This window comes from Nicotiana attenuata, unplaced genomic scaffold (genome assembly GCF_001879085.1).
Source record: "Nicotiana attenuata strain UT unplaced genomic scaffold, NIATTr2, whole genome shotgun sequence".
In the NCBI taxonomy this organism is placed as follows: Eukaryota; Viridiplantae; Streptophyta; class Magnoliopsida; order Solanales; family Solanaceae; genus Nicotiana; species Nicotiana attenuata.
This window is the reverse complement of record NW_017671568.1, coordinates 121,987-145,392: the sequence shown is the minus strand read 5'-3', so window position 1 is coordinate 145,392 and position 23,406 is coordinate 121,987. Positions and strand designations below refer to the sequence as shown.

At 36.6% G+C, this 23,406-nt stretch overlaps 1 protein-coding gene across 2 annotated transcripts; it reads right to left on the bottom strand.

The window, feature by feature from the left end:
* Positions 1 to 293: 293 nt before the first annotated feature.
* LOC109209036 (pentatricopeptide repeat-containing protein At5g64320, mitochondrial) lies at positions 294 to 7,698 on the bottom strand. 2 transcript variants are annotated; one of them, XM_019372201.1, is made up of 6 exons: positions 7,225 to 7,698; positions 3,228 to 5,905; positions 1,682 to 1,733; positions 761 to 870; positions 582 to 679; positions 294 to 489 (listed from the first exon to the last, which is right to left on the bottom strand). In XM_019372201.1, the coding sequence occupies exon 2, from the start codon at positions 5,753 to 5,755 to the stop codon at positions 3,602 to 3,604; it is 2,154 nt and encodes a 717-aa protein (XP_019227746.1). In that variant the 5' UTR covers positions 5,756 to 5,905; positions 7,225 to 7,698; the 3' UTR covers positions 294 to 489; positions 582 to 679; positions 761 to 870; positions 1,682 to 1,733; positions 3,228 to 3,601. The 2 variants fall into 2 exon arrangements, with proteins under 2 accessions (XP_019227746.1, XP_019227745.1); XM_019372200.1 differs by having other exon boundaries at positions 3,298 to 5,905.
* Between the last annotated feature and the right edge of the window lie 15,708 nt (positions 7,699 to 23,406).

Sequence of the window (23,406 nt, the reverse complement as noted above, 5' to 3'; positions counted from 1 at the left end):
GTGGAAGCACAATTTTGTTGACAAAACAAGATCTACTGCTACTCAACTTATTCTGGTCCTAATCAACAGAGGGTAAATAGTTAAGTTTCTTAAATCTGATGTCAGGAAAGAACTTTGCAACCAAAAGTCTACTCTCATCTGCAGGCCGTCTTGCAAACTGGCCATTAACAGTCCTCTCGGAGGACAATAGAGCAATGAAGGGTCAGCTTCTTTACATCTATATGATTTTTGGATTTGGCGTTGCGTCTTATACTCCGTCTCAAACTGTTAAGTTCTCAATGCAGAAAAGCAAATAAGCTAAATGGTTTGAATAAAGACATGGCTAGAACATATATAGATGATAACTTGTTTGCTGTTAAAAAATAATCATCTTATGTTATCGTCCTTAAGTAACAATAAAAGAGTATAGGTAGGTAGACTCATGGACTACTTCCTTCCGGCAATGTGATTAAGCATGCGCCTGAATCATAGACCATATCCGTACCACAACTGAAAAAGATTATAGCAATGGTTAGACTATGGAGATATAGATAAAGTAGAGAATGTTGATAAGGTTCCTTAAAAGACAATTTTGGACTTACTTTGCGCATTTCACTTTGTTGGTGTTACCTCCACTAGACACAGATAATATGGTACCAAAGAAGGAAGTGTTTTCTGTTCCACAGTTCGGACAGGGGCCCTAAAATTTAAGCTTATCATGCATTAGTTTCAAATAGATACAACCTTAACATCATCATAGAAAAAGCTTATGAACTTATACCTTCAAGATCAGAAACCTTTAATGATAGCGTTTGTAATTGTAAAGGATAGCCACAATATGAAGGGCAAAGCAGCGAACCACGTGAAAATGAAACTGAATGGCTCTGGAAGCTGCAAATATGTGAACCACAGTGTATCTTTTAGTTTTGGAGAGAAAGAAAAGGGATCAGAGTCAATTATTTCCAGGAATGGCAAAGAACCATTAAGACAAGCACAAACAATCATAGACAGACTAAGAACTAATGGACAAGGAACCAGTTGAATTCTAGACTAGAACTAGTCCAGAATTTCTAGTTTCCAACATGTGCCAATGAGTTTTCTGTCACTAAAAAGGCTTGACACAATATGGCATTGTGTTTCACACACACATATGACATCTGAATTGGCAACCTGTAGACAGGTCATAGAATGCATATTTCATTTTCCTTTGCATGCATATGCAACGGTGACAAAAATACGAAAATTGGTTAGTGCAGAACAATGGAGATCAACTGTGATCATATGGAAGAAACCTAAGGTCATTAAAATGAATACAAGTATGCCATCACATATGCAGACTTTGCACAAGAGTAGTAGTAATTGTTAACTCCTCTCATAAAGATTAGGCGTAGTTACCAAATACCAACACCACTGGTTCTTCGAATCCTTTTGAGAAACTAGTTTGAACTCCTAACTTACCATATATTGCCTCGATTAATCTATTCAAAGACATTAATTCTCCTAAGCTATATCAATCCGTCCAGAATGACCTTCCACGTTAGTATTATCACATGCTTTGAGATCTTCCTAACTTCCTGCCGCTTTGCTAAAGCTAATGAACATTCGCAACTTTTTGACTAAGCTACTGCAGAATATTCTGCACTTAATCACTTTGACTAGGAGAAAAAGAGAAGAACCAGGCAAGGGAATGATATATATTTACCTCCAAAAGATAGGTGATCTCAAATCCAGTGATATCATCCAGGAAGAAGAACCTGTAATACAGCAGCCAAATAAACTGTATTAAAGAAAATCGGGAGTGTTGCTTTATGAGCTAACAACGCAAACAAATTGTGCTATCTTTTTGCCTTTCCTTTTTTTGACACGAAGTGTGAAGATCATCAAGACACAAGCAAGAAAGTTTAAGAATGAACTTATAAAATTGATGGAAACATTAGGGTCAGGCAGAAAAAACGTTGTAGACCCTCATATGAGATAGCACCTAGCAGTGCTGCAACTATTGGACAGTGGTCATTAGTGTTAGGCTAAATCGGCCTTAAGATATTTTTAACATAGTGTGGTATAATGCACCTTAGGTCAAGACTGTATGTTTTTTTCCCTAAAAGCATCACACAACTAATATTATCCAACATCTTATAAGTAATTCATTTTTTTTTGTACTTTTCATGTGGGACTTTGTTCGCACATACCCAATAATTAGTCTACCTAAAATATAATTGAGAAGTAAAAATATTTATTACATCATAGTAAATTAATCTAAAAGAAACATAATTTTACTAGGCTTTTACTCCCTGTGATAGGAATGGCATCAAAACTGAAGTACAAATCAAATATTGGTTTCATACACAGTATCCGGTACTTGTATTGGAGCCCGGACTAATCCGAATTCACGCCGTATAAGGCCCATTAAAGGAGGATGTGCTCCCTACCTGAAATTTTTTCATTCCTAAGGCTTGAAGCCAACCCTGGGGGTAACGAAAGAACTTTGTTAACATTTGCTAAGAGGCGCAACAAAAACAATGGGCAGGGAAACTATTCTAAGGACATCCATTGAAAGAAGTAAGGAACTTTCTGCCCACAAGGCTCATTCTAGATGAAAGTGCAGGCACGTGGGGGTAGCTAGTGTATCTATAATTTTGTTATTGCATGGATAGTCTGAGACATCCCAACTGAAAGCTACAAAGTTTACCATTTATTGGTATCCCATGTTTGTGAAACATCCCAACTTCAACAGCTTATGTGAGTGATGAAATTATTAAGTAGTCAAAATGTGTAGTCACAAAGACCTATCAAATATTAGTCTAAGGCAGTAACGGAGTAAATCTACAGGTTACTTGTCAGTTGACTGTCCAAAGGATAGGGAAAAAAGAAATTCAGTTGTTTGAATCCAAACTTAGAAACTCAATAACCACAGAGAATTCACAATACTAAATATGATTTGGTGCAAAGGAAAATCTGGATAAAAAATCTTTTTTTAAAGCCTGCTTCAAGTTCATATCAATGCATAACACCAACAAGTGCAACAATGCAGCACCACAAGAGAGGGAGAACAAGGAGAGTCTTGTCCATCCCATTTGCCTGGAGATGATTTTACGACATCCAAGACAAAGTTCACAAGAAAAAAGCAGAAAGAATCAAATTCAACAATTGCAATGACAAAGAAACTACACAAAGTACTTTTGGAAGCAAGGTATAAGTTCAAATATAAAGCAACTAGAAACAAATTTATATAAGATAGGGAGAGTCACCTCAACATTTAAGAATCTTCCACGAGGGACTCGTATTTGCTATTTGACCTTGGGATAGAAGAGAAGGTACCTGGGGAGAGAGAAGACGAGAGCAGATAGTATGGATTCTCAATGACGAAAGATGCTTCAAGGTTCAAGCTGTTGTTCACACAACTTGGTGACACATTCGACCTCATGCACTGTTTGGTGAACTTCCCAGATTTGGAAGTGCACAACACAGCAAAAATGAAGTCAAACTTTATGCATAATACACCTCCATCCTGCAGAAAGTAATACAGAAATGCACTGTCTGGGGATATTCTGGTGACTGTTTATTTCAGCACCAGTATTAGAGATGCCTAGCCACCTGTCGATTCTTGCTCATATTGACAAACCTAACTCGTTACTGACTCATAACTCTTTCGAACAAAATTTCTCACGAGTATGTACCATGTGACATTATTGGGAATGAAACCAACAGCTATGCCTCTAGTAAGCAGGGTATAAGCATCATCAAGCATGTGCATTTTACAAAAGGAAGAAATCAAGGTGTTATAAGTGAAAGTATCAGCACAAACTCCTTCAACTTCTAATTTTTCGAAGAGGTTGTGAGCTTCTCGAATTCGACCATTGTTACAAAAGCCATTTATTAGACTGTTATACGTGACTATATCAGGTGTCAATCCACGATGTACCATGTCTCTCAGAAACTCAAGGGCATTTTGAACCTTCCCTATTCTACAAAAGCCGTTGACCAAGATGTTGCATGTTACATGATTAGGTTTTATTCCCTTTGTCAGCATTTCTTCAAAAAGTCCAACTGCTCTCTCAATTGCTCCATCATTGCAAAGTGCTTTTACGAGGCCATTGTATGTGATTTCATCAAGGGGACATCCTCTGAATAACATATCATTCACAAGCTTAAGCGCCTCTTGGGTTTTACCTTTCCTCAAGAAAGCATGAATCAATGTGTTGTAGGTAACTGTATTGGCAATAACTCCCTCAAGGAACATATCTCTATACAACCCCAATGCTTCACCCATCATGTCTACCTTGCAAAAACCTGAAATCAAAGCATTGAATGTGAAAATGTCTGGTTTACATCCTTTGCTTGACATATCACCAAAAATTTCTAATGCCTGTTGAATCATTCCTTGTTTACACAAAGCTGATATAAGAGAGTTAAAACCCACTATATTTAGGCTGAGACCTTTTGCTGACATCTCAGTAACAAGGTCATAAGCTTCCTGTAGACGGCCAGCCTTGGAGAAGCCATCAATCAAGGTTGCGTACGTGATCACATTGGGCTGGCAACCTTTGGATGACATTTCTTTTACAACTTCATGAGCCGAAGACAAAGATCCCTTCTTGCAAAGACCTCGAATCAGAATGTTGTATGTATAAACATCTGGTTGATAACCTTTAATCAACATGTGCTCATTCAGAATGGTTTTTGCTTCATCAAACCGCCCATTAGTCACATAGCCATTAATCAACATATTAAAGATGATATTATTCTGTTCAGGTGCTTTGTTGAGAAGAACCCTTGCTTCATCAACTCGCCCTGTTCGACATAAAGCATGCATCAGAAAGCCATAAGTTATAGCATCGGGGGTGAAACCTCGGAGAAGCATCCGATCCACCAGTTTTGCAGCCTCATGAATCCTATCAGCTCGACAAAGCCCATGGATAATATCATTGAAAGTATTGATGTCGGGTATGCAACCCATAAGAAACATCTCCTCCAAAAGTTTCAATGCATCATTTACCCTATCAGACTTTGAAAGTGCACGAATAAGAATCTGGTAAATCACTGAATTTGGTACACACCCATGTTTTGTCATGTCTCTAAGAAGTGAACAAGCAGAGTCTACCTCATTGACTATACATAATGCTTGTATCACTCGAGAAAAAGTGAATACAGAAGGAGAAATACCTTTCCCTAACATTTCATAAAACACATTCGGAGCAACTTTTGGACAATTTTCAGCCAACAGAATATCCAATACTTGATTGTATGACTTAAATGTGGGTTCACAAGAGAAAGTATTCCACATATCCAATAGTATTCTAGTTGCCTGCCCTGGTAAACCAGCTCTTCCATAATGCTTCATTATCACAATAAAGAGGGACTCTTTGAAAACTACCCCTTCATCTTTCATCTGTAATAACAATCTATCTATAATCTTAAATTCCTTGGCAGCCCCAAGTTTGTCAATCAAAGTATAGTAGACATCAAATGAGTGGCAGTAGCTCGTCTGGCTACCGGCCCACTGGAATAGCTTCATCGATGTTGGTACATCCAAAGGCAGTGCCAATAATTTATTGAGCTGATACGGGGTAATTTTATTAAGTGATCTTCGGAGTTGCTTGAGGTTAAAAGGCTTAAGCAATATTTCCCATTCATTCTCGGACTCCGACCCACCACTGCCTTTAGTGTTACCACACTTGTCATCAGTCATACTAGTACAAAATGCAAAAGAAGGGTTCTTATACAGAGTTCCTAGCTCTTCACGTATGTGAATCAAAAGTTTCGGCCTTTTCAGCATACCTTCAAATGGGCAGTGCAGAAATTTCAGAAACTAGCCATTATATGTTATTCAGATACTTATTCAAGAATTGCCATGATAGCTTCTCCAATTTAGTTTATGAATAAACCCATGTTAGCTCCATATTGTAAGCGAAGACATTTCCTTTTCCTAAAACATTCAAGAATAAGATATAAAACCATCAGTACAAAAACAAAAACCAAAGACATATATATTAATAGAAATGGTGGACACAGGAATTGAGGTCCACTAAACCACAGAAACTTGCCAGTCATAACAACGTAAAACCGAACAATATAAGTTAAATATAAATAAAAAAACAATTGCAGAATAACAATTTATTAGTATCAAACTATCATTCCGAACATAATTTACTTCACTATCGTTCGAACGAGTTTTTGTATAGTGAAAACAATCTATAGTATCAATCTATAGTAAAATTCAATTCAGTTCACAAATCACAATTTTTCTTAATAATGATTCACAAATCATAATTCAAAATCAAATTTTAAGCCGAATCAATTTACCAATCCAATTCAATTCAAGTTCAATCACAATTCTCCATAAATTCGAGATTCTAAGAGACAAAGGAAAACTTGTTGATTTCACCAAAAACTTAACGTGATGACTGAAAATTCACAGCACATTCCCGCCTAGAGTTTTTCTTTTCTAGCAAAATAGCATCTCGGTAAGGGAAAGCTTCAATTTCAAGCATAATTCATTCTTCTTTCACACAAAAAATAGCGAAAACAGAGGATTTCCCAAACTCTTGTTTCCACCAATTCTGATGCCATTCCTAAGCTAGTTTGAGATTATTGTGCGGCAATGATTTATGGATAAAGGATTATGGGGAAGATGTTATGAATTAATACTTATTTAAAGATAGGCCAACTTATGAATTCATTTGTATTGGGCCGATGGACTTAAACATCCGGACCAGATGCAGTCCTTTTTCGGTGTCACCCCCCACAATTCAGCACGTGAAAGAACACATTACCAACTAATGCCTAAAGACCAAAATTTGTGTCAGCCCAATTCTTCTCAATTCTTAGATATACACTACGACGCAAACTCAAAGTAAGACTAAAGGCAATATAAATCAAATTTTGATTCTCTTGTTAAGCAATGTTCAAGCCTATTGCTCATTAATTCCAACTCACTGCCATGACACACTAACACTAGAGAAATCTCTAATAACAACATTTGAACTTAACTCTTTCATATCATTATTCCAAGTTCAAACATGAATGATTCATAAAGCAAAACAGAAACATATTAATGAAGCAAAAATATGAACCCATTTAGATCTAGCTACTTACAACACAAATGAAACAACGTAACTCATAGACATCAACATTTAATATGACCTGATTAACTTTATCATGCTGTAATTCATAGAACAAATAGAGTAATGAGAAAAGAGTAACAAAGTGAGCTAAATAACAAAAGAAGAATGAAGAAACGTGAACCTTTGTTGCTGAATTTGCTTCGTATGGAAAGGAGCGTGCACCAAAAGAAACAGAAACACTCAAACAAGCTACTGATTGGCACTTCAAACCGGCGACGGAACCTCGACGGAAAATCGCGACTTGCGACCTTGCAAAATCGGTGAATTGGTGGCTGTTTTTTGCTGGTTTTGGAGCTTCTTTTGGGCTGTTTTTTGGGACTGTTTGGTGGCTATTTTTGCTGCACTTTTGGGGTGAGATTTCAGCTGGTTTGAGGTATTTTCTGGTGGAAGAAAGGAGCTGATTTTTGGTGGTTTTGGGGGTTATTTTCAGCTGAGTTTTGGAGGTTTTGGTGGAAGAAAGGGTTGTTTTGGTGTGTTTTAATGGAAGAAAACAGAGGTGGATAGTAGCGAAAGGCTGTGTTCACTGGGTAAAACTAACGGAAGGAAGATGAAATTGAAGAAGAGAAGGCAGCAACCCTTTTTCGTTCCTTTTTCCTCTTTTAATTTCTTTTAAAGAATAACAAACAAAATTAAAATAGTATCCTACTAAATTAAAATAGTGAGGTAAAATGTTAACTAACTATGTACCTAGAACAATATAAGAAATTACTGAAAAGACTTATAAAATACTAACTTATCACAAGAAAAAAGAAATTGTGAATATGTTTTCTTTAATTTGTACTACATCATGTATCACATTAAACTAGAAGTTTACAAATACAAAAATAGCTATACTAAATCAGAAATTTGCTGATGCAAAAGTTTGTACCACAGTAAACCAGAAGTTTACTAAGACATAGCACATGCCATGATAAACTTGAAGTTTTCATTTGTTATTTTTATTATTTTTAAATGAGCTATTTGAGAATTCAGATAAACATATACTGAAGAAGTAGAAGATTCTTGAATAATTCTCGTGTGTTGCTTATTCTCATAATAAATTGATTATACCAGGTAAAGTTGGGACTAAGACCCCTGAATTCTGGAATATATAAAAGGTGAATATGGGCCTATTCGCCTATCATGTGATCCACTTATAAATGTATATATAGATGGCTACATGTGTGTTTATTGTCAACCTGCAGTTTGGCATTTGAAATTGCTTTTCTCAATTAAGAGCATAACTTTCAGATTATGAAATCAAGACAGTTCATCTTGATAATGCTAGTTTATATCCAAGCTGGTTCAGTATTGAATACCTACTATTAATGGCTAAACTATTGCTTATGAGAATAAAGCTTCATGTGTTGGTCTAAGATTTTCTAAATTGCATATATCAGCACTTGTATGCATCAGACTAACAATATCTGATAAGTCCTCCCCTCACAATTAGTTTAGGATCAGAAACCAAATTTTTGTACTATCTAATAACTTTTGATGTGTAGTATATGATTAATTTCTCTACCACAATGCACAAAGATAGGTTTCTCAAAGAAGATTGGGGATATATGTTAGTTTTTCTAACATTTGGGGGATGGAATAAACAGCTGAAAAATATGCTATATGAATCGAATTATCATTAATATGATCCTCACTTAGAATATAATTCAAGCCAAATGCCAGAAGCATTTGCTGATCCAAAATTAAATATCATATTTCAGCTGCAAATGCTCCTAATTAAATTAAAGTCCCTGAAGGATAAAGTTTATTGCACGCATGAAGCGTAGTAAACCAGTCGGTTCCAAAGGTAACAATCCTTGAAAAATGATAGGAGAAAATGATCAAAATGATCATAATGAGGATGAAATGAGCTCTAGAAGAGGCCACGACATAACATTTCATGAAACTCCAGAAGAAGTTCAAGTACCTGAAAATAAAGAAAGTGATGAGATCTCAACAAGTTATGTTGCTTAGGAACCGATACAAAATGATCGTCGACGATATATTTGATATAGTATAGTGCACAATATTGTAAAAGATTATGAGGATCGGACCTGTAGTCCAGACACCTGAAGATGTCATGCCATTTAAATGCAAGTCATAACCTATATGACTCATTTGATTAAATCTATATGAAGATCCTTGAAGGATTTAAAATGCTTGAAGCATATACTTCAAAGTCTCGAGAAATGTACTCGATCAAATTACAAAGATCTTTGTACGGTCTAAATCAATCTGGGCGCATGTGATATAATCGCCTCAACGAATATTTGCTGAAAGAAGGTTACATAAATGATGTTATTTGTCCATGTAATTTTATAAAGAAAATGGCATCAGAATTTATTATACTTATTGTTTATGTTGATGAAATAAATCTTGTTGAAACTCCAGAAGAGCTCCAAAAGGCAATCGAATATCTTAAGAAAGGATTTGAGATGAAAGATCTTGGAAAAATAAAATTTTGTCTTGGTCTACAAATTGAATATTTAGCAGACGAGATCTTTATCCATCATGCCTATACAGAAAGGGTCTTTAAACGCTTTTACATGGACAAGCTCTCCCATTAAGTACACCAATGGGTGTTCAATCACTTGAGGTGAATAAGGATCCGTTCCGATCTCTAGAAGAGGATGAGTAACTCCTTGGTCCTGAAATACCCTATCTCAGTGCAATTAGTGCACTTATGTATCTTGCTAATGCTGCAAGGTTCGACATAGCAGTTTCTATTAATTTACTAGCAAGATATAGCTCTTCTCCTACACCGAGACATTGGAATGGGATTAAGCATATTTTGCGATATTTAAAGGGAACTCTTGATATGGTTTTTTTTATGCTAACAAATGTAGTGCAGATTTTGTTAGTTATTGCAGATGCATGTTATTTATCTGATCCCCATAAAGCTCGATCTCAAATTAGATACGTGTTTACATATGGAGGTAATGTCATATCATGGCGCTCCAAAAAGCAACCTATTGTTGCTACTTCTTCAATGTTGAGATAATAGCTATTCATGAAGCAAGTAGTGAATGTATATGGTTGAGATCAGTGATTCATTTTACTCAAGAAAAATGTTGTTTGGAATGTGCAAAAAGATCCACAATTTTATATGAAGACAATGTTGCATGCATGGCCTAATTAAAGGGCGGATTTATAAAAGGAGATAGTATGAAGTACATTTCACCAAATTATTCTACACACATGATCTTCAGAAAAATGGTGACATTGATGTACAACAAATCTGTTCAAATGACAATCCGGCAGATTTGTTCGCTAAATCTTTGCCAACTTCAACTTTTGAAAAGATGGTATACACGATTGGAATGCGGATGCTCAAATATTTGAAATAAGGTTTTCATCAGGGGGAGTGAAATACGCGTTGTACTCTTTTTCCCTTACTAAGATTTTTCCCATAGGGTTTTTCTTATAAGGTTTAGTGAGGCAGTTAGAAATGCGTATTACTAAATATGTGTTATTTTAACGAGGCACATTATCTTTTAATGAACATCCAAGGGGGAGTGTTATGAAACTATTATGTTGTGGATGTTCATTTATTACTCCGCTATAGATAATCTTCCTGAAGAAGATTATCTATATAGTACTCTGTTGAATTTTATCTACAAGCAGTCGATGCAAGCAGGTTGCAAGCAACTCAATGAAATAATTTGCAGCAGCTTCTTATTAAACAAGCAGGTTGCGAGCAGCTCATGCAGACAACTTACAAGGGACTCAAGAAAAACCTCACAGCTGCTTCCTGAAAAGCCTCGCAGCTGCTTCATTTCTTCTATAAATAGAGGAGTTTTCAGTTCATTATGTACATCAGTTTGAAATTGAATAATATATCAATCTCTCTCTATACTTGTCTTTGTAAATGAAAATATTTTTTTTTTGGTAATTAAAATTTTGTTTACCAGTAATATTTACATATTGTTGTGTCCAAGCCTGATATGGACAAAAGCCCTAGATTCAGCTATTCAACTAACCTTCCTTATTACTAACTGCTATACTATTCCCTATGTTTCAATTTATGTTAACCTATTTCCTTTTTAGTCCGAGCAAAAAAGAATGACTTATTTCCTTATTTGGAAACGATATACCTTTATACAATGATTTATCGCCACACAAAATATATGTGCCTCATTTTACACAACAAGTTCAAAAGTCTTCTCTCTTTTCTTAAACTTCATGCCCAGTCAAATAGATTTACGTAAATTGAATCGGATGGAGTACTATTTAACTATCTAATTGAACAGTAGGATAGTAGTTAAGATCCATCAATCTTCTCTGTAGCCTCAGCTTAGAAGCTCATCGACCATGCACATCTTGTGTTATTAGTCTACTAAGTATCGCTGCTGATCATTGCTTTGCTTGAAAGATTCTGCCATACAAGCAGCCTGCAAGTGTTAACCTGTATACTTCAACTTTTGTGTTCTTTCCCTTGTAATGTCTCTCAGCCCATGCTATCTCATTTGCCCATGGCATCACCTGTCTATGTATCCTTTGCCACTGTAACAGTGTTGTACACACTCGTGATGAATAAGAACAATTATAGAAGAGATGATCAATGGATTCTTCTTCTGTATTGCAGAGTGAGCAAGTCGTATCTTCTAAACAGCCCCATCCCCTCAATCTATCCTTAGTTAATAGTCGTCTATGAGCAGCCAGATATAGTAGGCAACCCAGCATTATTGCACACCAGTTTCCTCCATGACACTTTAGAAAAGTCTCCTCTAAGCTGCATATACCTGGCTTTGATGGAAAACTTTTCCATTCCCACTACATCTTCGTCTACATATCCAGCTTCCTCAAAGTAGTTCTTAGCTTTCAGTATGTTTGCACAATCCAAGAGGCTTGCTTTGGTTCAGCACTCCACAATGAGTTATGCTTCTTATAGTAAATGTGAATCCATTGCACCCACATCTTGTCCTTTTTCTTGCATAAATTTCATAGGAGTTTGCAAACAGCTATTCAATGTCTCTACATCAAGTAAGTTCAAACCACTTGTTGCTTTAGGTTGCCATAGTTTGTCCCACGCCAGTAGTGCTTCTTTGATACCTCCACCCCTCCAGTCCATAGGAATCTTCGACACACACTTTCAATAAGTTGGATCAGTTTCTTTGACAGCAGAAAAACCTGGGACCAGAATACTTGAATAGAAAAGAGAACACTTTTAATGAGTTGTATTCTCCCTACATATGACAGAAACCTTGAAATCCAAGACTGGATTCTCCATAACATCTTCTCAATGAGAGGCTGGCATTGAACTAATGATAGTCGTTTGGCACTTAGTGGCACTCCCAAGTATCTAACTGGTAATGTCCCTTTTGAAAAGCGGAAAAATTGCAATATCTCCTGTTGCATGTCAGCATTTACTCCACCAAAGAAAATAGAGCTTTTGCCAGCATTAGCAATTAATCCTAAAGCCTTTGAGAAATCCTGGAAGCACTTACACAACAATTGCACAGATATGGTATCTCCTCTACAGAAAAGTAGTAGATCATCAGCAAAGCTTAGCTGAACTATGCTCATTTTGGCACACTTAGGATGGTAATTGAAATTAGGATCCCTTATGAGTGTTTTCAGTAGCATGGTCAAGTATTCCATAGCCAGCACAAATAGATAAAGAGACAGGGGGTCTCCCTGTCTCAAGCCTTTCTTTGCCTGAAATGGTGTTGTAGGCTGCCCATTAATGATTATGGAATATGAGACTGTTGTCACACACCTCATAATCCATTTCACAAACTTCCCTGGGAGCTGCAAACTTGTCAACACCTGCTCTAGGTATCCCCATTCAACAGTCATAAGCCTTCTTCATGTCTACTTTCATCATGCATCTAGGGGATACACCTTTCCTGCCATACCCTTTTACTAGTTCATGGCTGAGAATTATGTTATCATTTATCAGCCTACCAGGCACAAAAGCTAACTTATTCCTATCCACCAATCCATCCATAACTCTTTGTAGCCTATTTATTAGCGATTTAGATATAATCTTGTATAGTAATGTACAACTTGATATTGGCCTATATTGAGTAATTTTGGAGGGATTTCTCGCCTTAGGCACACGAGTAACTGTTGTACAGTTTATAGGCTGGTACATATTTGAGCTTGAAAAGAACTCCATCACAGCATTTGTAACTATATCACCTATCACAGGTCAAGCTCTCTTAAAAAATAATGTATTGAAGCCATCACAACCAGGAGCTTTATTGTCACTGATTCCTGTCAGAGAATGGTAAATTTCCTCTTTAGATACCTCTGCCACCAAATGTAATTGTTGCACCCTATTCACCAATGGTCCATCCCTCATTACTATTAGATTAATAACAGTCAGTTTTGCAGTTGAGGATCCTGATAACCGCTGATAGAACCCTATCACTTGCTCCTCAATTCCTTGCTTTGTTTGCATTATATCCCCATTGCCCTTTATTAATCTCCTAATATTGTTTTGAGTATATCTTCTCTTCATGTTTGCAAAGAAGTATGTTGTATTAGCATCTCCTAGCTTCAGCCACTTTACTCTTGATTTCTGCTTCATAATACTTTCCTCTACCACTAGCCATTTCTCCAATTGTATCTTCATGTCTTTCTCTGCTGCTACCATAGCCTCTGGTTGCCCATGGTCCTTCATTTGTTCTTACATATCACATAGTTGTTGTCTGCAATGTTTTATTCGATTGCCAATTGCATTATACTCAGTATTATTTAGAGTCGTCATAACTTGGTTCACTCTTTTCAATTTCTTCCATGTATCCTTCATAGTATTCTACTCAGTTTACCTCTCCCATGCTGCACTTACTAATGTCATAAAGTCTTTATGATCTGCTAATTATGGTGTAGAAATTTGAATGGTTTAGGAGTGTGATCTTCATCCTCTTCCAGTGTTATGCTCAGTGGGGAATGATCAGAGCAAGATGGATCTATAACCCATACTTCTAGGTGTGGCATAGTTAGTATCCACTCAGCATTAATCAAAGATCTATCAATCTTGCTATAGGTGTGCCCATTAGTCCGTGTAAAGTTTCTCCCACTAGTCTTTATTTCTGTCAGGCCAGTGTCCTAGATGAATTAATTAAAGTCTCTAATCTATATTTCTTCTACATGATTGCCAATTTGTCTGTCTTCTCCTGATCTGATGGCATTATAGTCACCTATTATCAACCATGGACCTTGTTGTATGGACTGTAGGCTTGTCATTTCACTCCACAGACTTCTTATGTCATCCAAAGTGTGCAGCCCATAAACAACTGTAAATGTAAATCTCATACTCGGCCTCTTAATGTGTACTGAAGAGTGTATGAGCTGAGATGATCTTCACAACTCCATACAGTCTACCTCATTTGTTTCCCACAGTAGCTAGATTCTACCTCTACTACTATATTCATAGTTAGCTAGCCATGCCCATCTATGAGTGATTTTTCTTATTATTTGCGTGGCCTTCTGTTATTTTATTTTGTGCTCTAATAGTGCAATCATATGAAATTTATTACTTCTAATGAACAACTTATTTAGTCCCATTATATTCCAAGTGACTAGCTTCATACAGGTATAAAGAGGGATTGTGCAGGACCATCTTGCCTTGTATTGCCTCTATGTTTACGTGTTCCTTCCTCCATTTTCCTTGGCATTGTTAACTGTAGTCTGGACTTTGTGAGAAGGTTAAAACCATTGATCACATTAACTGTATCAATTGCTTGTCTCTCTCTGCTTCTAACTGTTGATTTCCCTATAGCTGTCTGCCATGCATGTTCCTTATCTCCTTTAGTTGACCCTACACTAGTACTAGCATTTTGTGCACTAGTACTAGCATTTTCTTCAACACTAAGAGGTGCCATATTTTGTTGCCCATTAACAGCTATAGGTGCTTCCTATACCTTAAGCACAGGTTTAGGCTGCCATTTCTGCTTCTGATTCTTAGGCTTAGGTTTTTCTCCTAGCTGGTCTTCTGATCTGCATTTGTGGCCTACTTGCATACATTTGTGGCAGAATTCAGGGACCCAATCATACACTATCTCCTGCATGAACTCCCTTCCATTTGGATCAGTCACCTTAATGGATCTAGGTAGCTCTTTCGTAACATCCATCTCAACTAACACTCTAGCATAGGAAATCTTATCTAGTTGTGCAGTGCAAGCATCAACATGCAGGGGAATTCCAAAGCCACAACAAATCCTGCTCAATGATTTATTTCCCCAGCAATTCAAAGGTAGATTAGGGTACTTGTCCCACACTAGAATGGTCTGTAAAACTTCTTTGTTAAAGTCAAAATCAGCAGACCACACTTTCATAATAATAGATTTATTGTTCAACATGTGAGGTCATGAGTACATCACTTCATCCCTGTCTTTAATGGAGTTGAATCTTACCATAAAGTGTCCATCATTGTGAAAATACACTTTAGGCTTTGTTGCGAAGTTCCAAGCTGAAGCAATGTATCGTTCCATGGCTCCTATAGTTGGAGTTCCTCCAACATCATACAAAATTAGCGCTTGTTTCTACTTTGGAGTTTCCTCCTAGACTTCTTCCTAACAGAGTTACACAATTACCTTGCCATTTTTTAGAGTTGGAGCGATAAAGCTTAGATCCATTCCCTTTTCTGCAAGTCGGTTTCGCATGAATAGATTTTGCCATTGTTTTTGACCTGTCTTAACATCAGCAGTTGGCAAATTCACTTGAGGTTTAGTCGTCGCCCCTGTATCCCCAGTTGCACCCAATTCTCCAGTAATCCCTATAGAATTCTTTTCCATTGTCTCAATTTTACTGGAACTAGGGTTCGCATGTTTTGGCGGAACTCTGAAAACTATTTTCTCACTACTAATGACCTTATCAGATGGAGTTTTCTTTAAGGCCCCATGAAATTTTACCTAAAACCCGAAATTTTGTGGTGCCAAGTTAGATTTATGTGTTGTAATAGTAAAAATTCTTGGTTCGGATATTTTGGATTGAACAGTACGCTACAGAGTTAAAGGGAAGTATTTTGCAGATATGTGTATTTCTGTGGCCCATTATGCGGCCGCATAATCATTCTGCGGGCCGTATTTTGGCCGCAAAGTGAGGCAGTCTTTTTGGCCAATTTTGAGGTCCGTTTTCGCAGCCAATTATGCGACTGCATAACCACTTCGCGGGCCGCATAACCATTCTTGAACTTTTGTGAAGGGAGGTTCTGCGATGCATTATGCGACTGCAGAACAGGTCTGCGGACCGTATATTGGCCGCAGACTGAGACAGAAAATTTAGGTCCCTGAGGGCTACTTTCGCGAGCCGCATAGCCACCCGACCCCATTCCATTAAAACACCCACATTAGGCCATTTTGAGCATATTTTTCTGATAGTTTAGAGTGGGGGAAAGGATCCTAGAGAAAGAAAGTGGTATTCATCAATTGTTATTCAGTTCTTGCTTAACCACCTTGAAGATTAATAAGAGAGGCACCTAGGTCTCCTTCCCAAGAGGTAAGCTTCTATCACCCCAGCTCTTAATTCCAAAATGTAGCTATAATGGGCCATTTGTGAGGTAATTCATGGGGATGAGGGTGATTTTCTTGCATGCATGTGATCCTAAGGTATATGGGGGAGTGGTAAAACAAAGATAGAAAAGAATGGGGAATGAGTTGGTGTAATCTTTCACAAAAAGGGGCCATAGAACCTTAATAAACACATAGTGTTTGATAGAATGCTCAAGTGAGCTAGGACTATGATTGTTTTCCTAATTATGGGTTCAATTGTGCTACATTGCTAAATAGATTGAAGTTGCGAACATTCCGGAACATCGTAGAGTTTTAAGGGGCTCAATTGAGGTATGTATGGCTAAACCCCCTTCTTCTTAGAATAGAACTCCTGGTGTTCGTGTAATTGGTGTAAGTCCCTAAATTGATCATACTAGAATTGTCTGCCCTAATGTGTTGTGTTGAAAGATTCATGTTCAATAATTGATCTAAATGTTTACCATGTCATCATGCTATTTGGGAATTTGTTTAAAATGTGGAGTGTGTGTTGAGAAAAGTCAAGAAGTCATGTCAAGAATCGAATAAAGATTGCTATGCTAATTTGTATGAAAAGCCTCCGCGTGATTAGGATTTTCCATGGTTTCCCATTATGTGTGCAATGCCTTATATGATAGGCCTTATTGATGTGGATGATAATGTTATCTGAATGTATAATAAGAGAAACTTGAATTGTAAGATACGGCCAAGCGCCAAGAATGACTTAATAAAGGAGGCTACTTGTGCCATGTAATAAAAGATGGGGAAAAAATATGAATTGAGATGAACGATTGAAAGGATGATGTCTCAAGTGAGATGGCCTAGCCGATCGGGCCGTGATCGGGCACCATGCCACGCACATGGTGGTAATTATGCTGGATTGATTGATTAAAATTGTGGATATGGTTGATGTCTCAAATGAGATGACCTAGCCGATCGGGTCGAGATCGGACTTCGTGTAGGAACACGGTGGTATTGTGGATTGTGGCACATGGCACTAAGATTATCAACCTAATAAGATGGAAATTGAACCGAGAACTATGTGATCCTTACTTGATATTTTCGTATTTGTTTGAAGCTCTTATTGTACATCATGATTGCTTCCTCTTTGTTTCATTTTTTATTCTATTAAGATTGGTGTTTAGCTTTACATACTAGTACTATTCGACAGTACTAACATTCCTTTTGCCTGAGACGCTATATCTTTTAATGGACGTAGGTGGTTCCATAGCAGACAATGTTGATCTCAGCTTGTGGTGCATCATCATCATCTTCCCAGCAGACTTGGTGAGCCCATTCCTTCCCGGGGTCATGTAGTACATCTTTTGTTTATATGCTTACCACGTTTTGAGGTATATCCGGGGCCTTGTTGCCGGCATTATCATAACTGTCTTTTGTATCTCTAGAGGCTCCATAGACATTTATGTGGGTTGTATATGGGCATTTGAAGGGTCAGTGGAATATGTTGTGTTTTGAACCCTTGTTCCTTCAAATTGTAAAGTGTATGAAATTTTAAAAACCTACCAATGATATAACAAATGAATCGATTTTGATATGTTTACAAAAACCTTTCTATTATGTAATTAATAATAACCTATTTTCTTGATCATAATGAGTTGGGTAGAAAGTGTCTAATAGGCTTGCTCAGTCGGGTTCACTCGGTTGAGCGCCTCGCGCCTCCCGAGGTTAGAGCGTGATATTTTCATACCTTCCTTTGTGGCTGACAATAGCGGCCACTGTTCCATTGGTGTTTTCCCTGCTTCTTTAATCGTATTGCTCTCCATTCCCGTACTTTGAGTGTTGCTACTCATTCCTGTGTACTCAACCAGTTGGATCATGGTTGCATTTCTCTTCGGCCTACCCCTCCCCATTGTTGGTCAGCGTACGCTAGCACATGCACTCTATCGTGCGTTGAGAGAGAAGAGAGAAAATTATGCATGTTCTTTGTTAATTACTTCGGTTCATTATGTGTCTTTTTGAGATTTTCTCACATTCCTTATAAATGAAGTAATACAAAAGTGTGACGCTTTTTGTGGTTTTTAATTTTCTTAACTAAACCTCCTAAAAAGTGAAATAAAGGCTAAAATATGTAGATCAAACTTAAAAAATATTTAAATACTAAAAAGTGGCAAAATCTAAATATGGTCAAAAGTTAGGTGCTCACACATATAACATATATACACTAATATTGGTCTCATTTTTAATGAATTTTTCAGATATATTCCTCGACCTGGCTTATTAAGGCCATTAGGTATGTTTTCATCGCCAATTCTGAAATGGAATAAAATATAAATCTTATACATACATATATCGTATAAACCCCAGAACTCAACTGACTTGAAATCAAAGTAAAATAAAACTTTGAATAAACAAGAAAGAGATATATAATTTTGTATTGAGATTGAAATTGACAGCAAACTAGAAAATTCGGGAGAGAGCAAGAAAGCGAAGGCATAAGAATGTGAGTATGTGTTGGGTGTAAAGGAACAAGACACATAACACACCTTGCTTAGAAACAAAATGACTATAATACCCTCATCTTCAATTTTAATTTCACTAAGCTTACAAGTCGAAACCTAAGCTTTTCTATGTTTTCTATGCATGTCTTTGATGGAGTCTCTTGGTCCGGAAAAATTTCATTGATAATTATCTAAGTAAAGGTTCATCGCACAAAAATCACTTCTAAAAGATAATCAAAATGAAGGTTCATGACACAAAAATAACTATTCTAATCTTTGTTACTAAAACTTCTCTCTCGTGGAACCTTAACAAGAACTAGAATTGCAAGATTTTGCTAAAGACAAAAAGTAGCTATACAAGTGAAATAAAGAAATAAACCTGCAAATAAGAGAAGTAGGTAGTACTTCATTATTGCTAGTTGCTGAAGTACGTACAAATCAAATATTTTTTTTGGATAAAGATGTACAAATCAAATTTTGTTGTATCCTTTAATTGATATTACTTGAACTTATTACCAATTAAGGGTGTTTAACGGGTGGGCCGGGCCGGGCCGGGCCTGTTTTTTTGGACTTACGGGTTACGGTCCGGGCCGGTTCCGGGTTGGTTCTTAACGGATTTAACGGGTTCGGGTTCATCTGGGTAAAATTGAACCGTAAGGGTTACGGGTTGAGGGGACCGGGCCGGACCGGGTTTAGTGTATTTTTAATTTTTTTTTTGGATTTTTGTTTAAATATTGTAAGTTATATTAATACAAAGTACTAACATAAAGAATACAATGAAGATGGGAAAAAATTGCACTTATTGCAAGTGCTACTTTTATTTCATAATTCAAAAATTCAAACTTACAAATTGAAAGGTTTATATTTTTAACAACAAGTAAATTCAAAGGTTTTGCATTGCCCTAGTAAGTTCTTCATAATCAATATGCACCGATTGACTTTCTTCTGGAGTGTTAAATTCGGATGGGTTACCATGTGTTAATATATCTCCAAGTTCCTCGTCTTCTGGGCTCTCAACATCTTCACATCCTTGATTTCTTCATTCCGATCTAATCCAATCTCTGAAACATACTAAAACTTCCAAAGCATTGCTTCCCAATGAGTGGCGGGTGTCTCCAAGTTGTTGTCTTGCTTGGCTAAATGCACTCTCTGATGCAACAGTAGAAATTGGCACATTCAGCACGTCCCGAGCCATAGCGAAAAGAACAGGAAATTGCTTTCTACTCTCATGCCACCATCCCAACGGTGAAAATTCCTTTGTGCGAGGCTCTTTTTGCTTCTGCAAGTAGAATTGAAGTTCATCAATGTTCCTACTACTGGTTTGAGTGTTAGAAAATGTAGAAAAAATATTAAAACTATCAAGGCCTTCTTCATTATCAACAGTAGCAGAAGTGCTACAATGCATAGTGGGATTAACATTGCCTACAGTACGAGCAGCATCATCAATTACATTTGCATAATAATTATATAATTGTTGTAAATACTCATTTAGCATGTTCATAGAAACATATAAATTTGGGGTTTCAGTTGGTCCAATCTCCATATAAGTATATAAAGCATTCATTAATTGGTGATAATCAGATATCTTAATAGAAGGATTTAAAACAACACCCATTAAGTAAATCGGAGGAATTGGAAAGAAATATTTTTTGAATTTTGCTTTTATTTTTTCCACAACATTCTTATATTGTTCTTTCTTCTTAAATTCAAAGAATAGAAAAGAAATTTCAGCTATATGTACTAAAGCCATAGTAACAGTAGGGTAATATACTCCAGAAAACTCAATAGTAGCTGTATAAAATTTATGTAAAAATCTAACAACATCATTAATGACCTCCCAAGTACTAGTTGTTAACATACGGTTTGGATCAGTACAATGCGCATTAGCAACTTCAGTTATTGGGAATCTATATTTGTAGCAACATTCTAAAAATATATGTGTATAATTCCATCTAGTAACAATTTCGTCTGGCATGAATCTGGGTTTAAGGTTATACTGGACACACTTATTCTTAAATTCCTTTATTCTAGATTGTCTATTATTTCCTTGAATAACACCAACTGCTCTTCTAACATGAGTAATCTCAGTTGAAAATAAATCAAGGCCACTTTTAACAATTAAATTATAAACATGACATGCACACGTAACATGAAAAATTTCATCAAGAGGTGGATGCAAATGCAGTTTTAATATTGAAATTGCGGCATCATTGTTAGAAGCATTATCAAAAGACATACACAATACTTTTTGCTTTAGATTATAAAATTCAACTACTTCACAAATAGTACTACTTATAAACGCAGCAGTATGACTCTGATCTTCATCATATCTAAAAGCGATAATACGTTTTTGCATACAAGTAGTATCATCTATCCAATGGCATGTAATTGTCAAATAATCATTTTCATTAACAGCATGGCCAATATCAGAAGTTAGAGAAACTCTACAAGGAAGGTGGCTAAACAAATAACGTATGTATGTTTGATATTGTCCATGAAGTCTAAAGATATCAGCTCTACAAGTACTTCTAGGGATACCTTTAAATAAAGGATTGTAAATCCTTTGAATATACATAATAAGATATGATGAAGAAGCTAAAGAAAAAGGTCGACATCCCAAAGCAATCATTTTTGCTAACTCCTCACGATCCTTCATTTTATCATATTTCACTAGACCTCCAGTAGTAGGGTTAATAGTTGTTTGATTTCCATCACCATCAGCGCCCCATTCTATGGGATGCTCAGTTCTCATATGTCTACTAAGCGTCCCAGTCCCCCCTAAATTTCCTCCAGTTAAATGTTTAAAATCACATTTACAAAGTTTGCATTTAACTCTATCAGTACCTTCTATTATTTCAAAAAAATTTCAAACCTTACTTCTTTTTCTACGATTAGTAGTCGGAGCCACAGGTGGTCTACTACTAGTGCCACGACCACCACCCCTTGTAGCAACCCCAACACTACCAACTCCAACACTAGTAGGTGTAGTTGGTATCTCATCTTCCATTCCTATTTCATTATCTTCTATTCCAAAATCTTCTTGCAATTGTTCATAATCTATATTATCATTAGGCGATGTTTCGGAAACATGTATAAATTGGGTATTACTATTACTACCAGATGCTGAAGGACTACCTCTTTTTTTATTTCCCCTTCCAGTAACTTTTCTACACGCTCTTTTAGCAGCATTCAACATATTGTAAAAATTAAAGTATAAGCTAAAATTAAATATGCAATTAAAATAGTAAATAAGAGAAAGAGTTGGAGGGAGTGCACCGAATTCGACAATAAATTGAGCACTTGATTACGCAAATCCGATGTTACCACGAACAAACGTCAAGCAAGTATTTCAATTTTGAACTTCAATTGTTCAAACTTCAAATTCCGAATGACAAAACACGATAAATTAAATTCAAGAAAAGAGAGACAAATAAAATTAGAAGATGAAATGATAAATTGAAGACTTGAAGTCTTGCAAATTGGAGAATGAGAGAACCAGAGAAATTGAGATTGAGAAATGAATATTGAGTGAAGAAATGAAGAAGAGGGGGGGAGGGGTATTTATAGTTTTAGAGAAGGTTAGTTTTGTAAATTGAAAAAGGGTTAAAAATTTAAAAAAAAAATAGGCTATTTGTGCAATATTTCCGTTGGCCAACGGACCAAAAAATGGCCTGATCGTTGCCAACGGTCTGTGGGGCCCACTGAATTCGAAAATTAAAAAAAAAAACAAAAAAAAGTAGCCGTTGAACCGGGCCGGTTAACCCGGTAAGAGTGAACAGTAACTCTTTCGGGTTCAACCGGGCCGGTTACCCGTTTCAAATAATTAATCCGGCCCAGCCCCCCAACCCCCCTCCCAGCCCAATCCAGCCCCCTCTTACCGGTCCGGGCCGGTCCGGAACCGGGTCAACCCGACCCGTTTAACACCCATATTGCCAATCTTGGTACTGTGATAAATAACTTTTTCTAAAGAAAAACAATTCATCAACTCTCAAAATCTCGTCAATTAATTTTGTTTCTGTCACCTTCTACATTTTCCCAACGGTACCAACTCTTTTGATGACATAACTCCATACACTAAGTTTGTAAACCTTGCCTTCTGCCTACATCTAAGGCTGAAATTTGGAATCAAAAGATGAGGCCGTGATATGTTTAAGTTTGAAATTTCACTTGTAATGACGTCTCTTCACGCTTCCTCTAGGTGCGACCCTTTCCGGCAGATTTAAGGGACTAACGAACCCGTAAATTTCGTCAAATTCTTTTATATAGTATTATAGCGTGTGAGCCCGTTTGGATGTAAGAAGTTTTTCATTTTTTTCGAGATCAATCTTTGGCCATAAAATTTTTAATTTTCACTTGAAGATGAATTTTTTAATTTCTTGAAAATTTGAA